Source organism: Dama dama, unplaced genomic scaffold (assembly GCF_033118175.1).
Source record: "Dama dama isolate Ldn47 unplaced genomic scaffold, ASM3311817v1 ptg000209l, whole genome shotgun sequence".
Classification (NCBI taxonomy): Eukaryota; Metazoa; Chordata; class Mammalia; order Artiodactyla; family Cervidae; genus Dama; species Dama dama.
This window is the reverse complement of record NW_026871000.1, coordinates 858,959-864,260: the sequence shown is the minus strand read 5'-3', so window position 1 is coordinate 864,260 and position 5,302 is coordinate 858,959. Positions and strand designations below refer to the sequence as shown.

General features: G+C 50.0%; 1 protein-coding gene across 1 annotated transcript; it reads left to right on the top strand.

Annotated features, from left to right (window-relative positions):
• The first annotated feature begins 2,413 nt into the window (after positions 1–2,413).
• LOC133053749 (chromodomain Y-like protein) lies at positions 2,414–4,045 on the top strand. The gene is given in 1 exon segment (XM_061138255.1): positions 2,414–4,045. A coding segment is annotated over 1 exon segment (1,632 nt).
• Positions 4,046–5,302: the final 1,257 nt, after the last annotated feature.

Here is a 5,302-nt window from a genome sequence, read left to right as displayed (position 1 = left end):
GACAATCCTGAAGCGAAACTGAGAGCAAAGACGGACGAGTACTTGGACCGTGGCAGCTCTGCCCGAGTGAGAGTTGAGCATGAAGGCGACACAGTTGCTTGGCTTGCAGGAACCTTGGCAGTGCCAAGTGTACAGAGACTTGGACTGCCTCTACTGCAGGAATAAGGCCCTGTCCGGATTTTTCTTTGAGCCTATTGTAGCTGGCAATCTGAAGGCCTCTTTGGCTAGTCTTTCTCCGTAGACCCATACATTCAGGCCATTCGAGGGCTTTCCTGTCTGGGGCCCTTCCCTGTTATTCAGCATGTCAGGCACATAGCGGGACCCCACAGGCTGGGGTCCTACTCTGTCGTTTGGAGCATCAGGTACTTAAAGGCGCTCCCTGGGTGGAGTTTTACTCTGTAGTTCAGTGATTCAAGTGCTTCATGGGACCAACCTCTCTTTTATTCAGCTGTGATGCAGGCGTGTGGGGAAACAGAGGCTGTCCCGATGGCTCCACCCCCTACACATGACTCAGCAGTGTCACCTTCCTCCCGTGGCCGCCTGACTTACCTGCACAGGCTTTTCCCGCACGATATCCTCATTTGAGCATCCCATCAATTTGTCTCTAACCAGTAGGCAGCAGACCATGGCCAGGGATTTCTCCACAATCTCTAGTAACCATCTGCTTTCTGCTGCACCTTCTACAGGACCTGTGTCCCTCTCTGGGGTGTGAATGACTGTGGAAAGGACTGCCTCATTCTCATCCCATCTAGGCTGCCACAGATGTGCTGTTTCACTCTCAGCCTTAAGTGTTTCTCCTCTGATGCAGACAGTTGCTCCCATGTGGAGATCGGACACCTACTTCAGGTCTCCCACCCCCTGAGGGCAGGCCCAATCCTACTAACACGCATGTCTCCACCCCCCCACCCCCTAGTTATTGCATCCTCCTGATTGTTTGTGGTTCCATCTACTATTTTCCTCTGTTCAGGCAGTCCTGTCTGCTCTCAGCTGAGGTTCTGCAAGCACTTGTGTCTGAAGGTGTATTCCTGATGGATCCATGGAGAGAGATGTACTCCCTGTACCCCTCCCCCTCCACCATCTTGTGCTTCTCAACTTTTTGACTGGTAGAAATAAGACTGCTCTGAACATTGAGGCTTGTCCTAGGTGACTAAGCAGCCAGTGCACACCAGGAAGACAGCACCTCATGGAAACCACAGGGAATCCCACTATGTCAACAAAGACTGCCCCCCAGGGGTACATCTAAGGCTGGCTGACCCTGCTAGCCCATTAGGAACAAAGGGACTGTGCTGAAGCACACAACTCTTTCCCCTATCCCCCAGCACCAACAACCTCAATGAGAGACCTTGGGAAGTAGATGGATAGGCATGGTTACACAGGGTTTCCTCCAAGAGGCTGGAAGCTTGTGGCAGCTATTCATGGAAATGAATTCCACCATGGTCTCAACTGTGAGGAGACACCCAAAGGAGCTTCTGCCAGGAAAACAGGATGAGAAGAAATTTGTGAGGGCACATGTTGAGAAGCCGTGTGCACATGAGGCTCACACACCACTGGGCAAGCTGCACCCCTTCCTTCCTGGGAATACTAGTCAGTCGCAGGTGGTCATTTCCTTCTTGGGGTCATCCAGCACAACCCAAAGCGTGCATTTGTCTGCCTCATCCACATCACCATGTTAAAACTGAAGCCTGGGTATTACATCTGGGGAGGTGTCAATTAGTCCTCGAATTGAAACAAGACAGTGCCAAGTAGCGCCAGAGCAATTGTATGTATTCAGCGCGTTCTCACAGTTGAGGACGGGGCTTTTAGACTGGAGACTAGAAAACTGAGGAGAGCTAGATGAAGACTGAGAAAAGGAGGTGGGATCGAAAAGGTTTCTCATAAGTGGCCCAGAATTGAATGGCCTTCAAGGTGCATTTCCTGCTACCAGTTGTAGGACGAAAGGGAAATTATTCTCAGTTCCACAGCCTAATTATCATGGATGGATTTGAGGCAAGAAAACGAAAAGTAGTTAATAATGTAACATGAGACAGACTCGAAGGAAAGGCTGAAACCCGGCTGTGGGGCAAGGTTTGGAGGAGACACACTCTCCCTGTCATGTGGCCCATCTGTGTTGGTGTAGAGAGATGAGGATGGCAGATGAGCTCAGCGGGCTCTTGGGGATGATGAAAAATGCCTCATTTCTGCCAGCAGATCAACAGAGCTGCTCTGCATCCAACATCAAAGGTTTCAGGATGAGGCTTTGTGATGCTATGGCTGGGGGAAGGCTGCCATTGGCTGGGGAACGGACTTACTGATGTCATAATCATAAGGGTGTGGTCCCCTACATATATGGGTGTTCAGGGGCTCTGGAGCAGGCCACAGGGAGTCTTCAAAATGACCAGGGTTGCCTCACTGGCCCAGCCCAGATGGGGCAGCCATGGCCTCCGAGGAGCTGTATGAGGTTGAAAGGATCATTGACAAGAGGCAAAACAAGAAAAGGAAGACGGAGTATGTGGTTCAGTGGAAAGGCTATGGCAGGGAGGATGCCACATGGGAGCCAGAGCAGCACCTGGTGAACTGTGAGGAGTGCATCCACGACTTTAACTGGCAGCACACCGGGAAGCAGAAGGAGGGCACCCTCACTAGAGCCAAGTGGACCTCCCCAAACAATGGCCAGAATCAGATCTCCAGATCCACCAACAGCAGCTTCTCCAAGGCCGCCCCCAAGGCCCTAGTGGTGGGCGAGGAGCACGAGGCCAAGAGCAGCCCGCTGTTTACTGCCAGCCAGAAGTTCCAGGAGAGCTCTGCACGGGGCCTGGCCACCTACAAGAACATGGACCTGGCCCGGTTGGGCAACAGGATTCTCGTGCCCAAGAGCCCCATAAAGAGTGGGACTGTGCTGGACAGCTTTCAGGACGAGAGCCCCGAGAATCCGGACCCCATGGAGCAGGGGCCGGAAGACACAGTGGCCCCAGAGGCGGCGGCCGAGAAGTGGATCGGGGCCCTACTGAGCCTGGGGGCGGAGCAGGTGATGATGGGGAGCCGGCCCTGGATACACCCATTGTTTCCACAGGCGTCGGGCCCCGTGAAGGCCGCCATGGCCACAGGGCTGGCCATGAAAGGAAATGGCACGTCCGATTTGGTGGACGCACTGCCAGTCAACTGCACGAGGCCGCTGCAGACGTCAGTCATGGGCATGAAAGCTGGGAAGAAGTTCATGAAGGACAGGCGAGACCAGCCCTTTAACAAGCAGCTGCGCTTCAGTGTGCGGCAGAGGGAGAGCGCCTACAGGTACCGGGACATTGTGGTCCAGAAGCAGGACGGCTTCACCCACATCCTGCTATCCACCAAGTCATCCGAGAACAACTCGCTGAACCCGGAGGTGGTGAAGGAGCTGCAGAGCGCGCTGAGCATGGCCAACGCCGACGACAGCAACCTGGTGTTGCTCAGCGCCGTGGGCAGTGTCTTCTGCTGCAGCCTGGACTTCCTCTACTTCATCCAGCGCCTGTCAGATGACCGCAAGAGGGAGAGCGCCACAATGGCCGAGGCCATCAGAAACTTCGTGAACACCTTCATCCAGTTCAAGAAGCCTATTGTCGTAGCTGTGAATGGCCCAGCCATTGGGCTAGGGGCATCCATCCTGCCTCTCTGTGATGTGGTCTGGGCCAACGAAAAGGCATGGTTCTAGACGCCCTATACCACCTTCGGACAGAGTCCAGACGGCTGTTCCACCGTCATGTTCCCCAAGATTATGGGAGGAGCATCTACCAACGAAATGCTGTTCAGAGGGCGGAAGCTAACAGCACAGGAGGCGTGCAGCAAAGGGCTGGTCTCCCAGGTGTTCTGGCTTGGGACCTTCACCCAGGAAGTCATGGTTCGCATCAAGGAGCTCACCTCTTGCAACCGTGTCGTGCTGGAGGAATCCAAGGCCCTTGTGCACTGCAACATGAGGCTGAAGCTAGAGCGGGCCAATGAGCGGGAGTGTGAGGTGCTCAAGAAGATATGGGGCTCCGCGCAGGGCATCGACTCCATGCTCAAGTACCTGAAGAGCAAGATGGACGGTTTCTGACTGTCCAGCCGCCCGACCTCACCAGGGTGCATGGTGCCGGACCTCACGGCCTGGGCCAGGCTCCTACCGAGCTCCCTCTGGGAAGCAGGACTTGAGACAGACAAGCTATTTTTTGCCAAGGAGTTCTGAGGTAATGTAGCTGTAAAATAAATAACTACCAAACTCCTTTGTTGAAACGTCATTGGTTTATACTTAATACACACGAGTATAAAAGTATAATGGTGAGCTCTGGCCTGCTCCTTGAGGCTCTCATTCTTGTCATCTTCGGCTAGGAATGTGTATATATAAAGATATTTTCTAGGATTAGGTGTCAGAAAAGTCTGAAACAATGTGTGTTTATCTTTTTCTTTTCCTTCTAAGAGAAAAGAAAGGGGTGATAGCAAGCCTCGCCATCCCTGCTGCAAATCGAAATATGGAAAGATCTGAGATGTGCCTTATCTCTAAAAGGTCCAAAGCCTCAGAGATAGAAAATTCTAAATCTAATGGAAGACTTATCTTTTAGGATGAGTACTTCTGGCTAAACACCCACTGATGGACATACCCCAAAATAAAATATGCCTCAGATTCATGCTGAAATATCAATTGATTGTTCCCTGTTGTTCAAAGTCTGATTCTTGCCCAGTTAACAGGAAGAAACCACTCTGGCTAACAGAAAGCATCTTTTGCAGTATTAGTGAATCACTGACTAGCTTCAGTATGGTAGCTTAAGTTATAAGTTAATCTTAGCAGGTTTATAATTAGGTTCTCTGACCTTTTTGAAAAATAAATACATGAGTGCTTCTTGTGGCTAGGTGAGCTCTACTACTTTATATAGAGTTTTGGTTTTCTCCTTGCAGATGTGATTGATGTATTACACCAAAAATGAAAATCATTTGCATGCTTATAAACTGTGCTTTTTAGGTTCACTTAGAATGTACTTTATTGAACAAGTTAAAATTCTTTTGGCACACTATTCAATTCAGAAACTCCTTTTAAGGAGAACTTTCTGATATAGACATGTCTTAGAGTAATTAACATCAAGTAAAATATTTTTTGTACCTAGGTTTAATATAATTTAAATATTATATCTGTTACCACTTTGTCAAAAGGTGATTATCTGGAGTGAGAAATTTTTCTTAAAAATGGAAAAGAGATATGAGTTGTTATATAAACTCTAACAAATCATTTTTCTTTAGGAATACCCGTCTACAATTGCCTCTCCAGATTGACGTAACTTAAGTTTCTAAGGATGTGCTAAACTAAGTATTAAGTCTATTA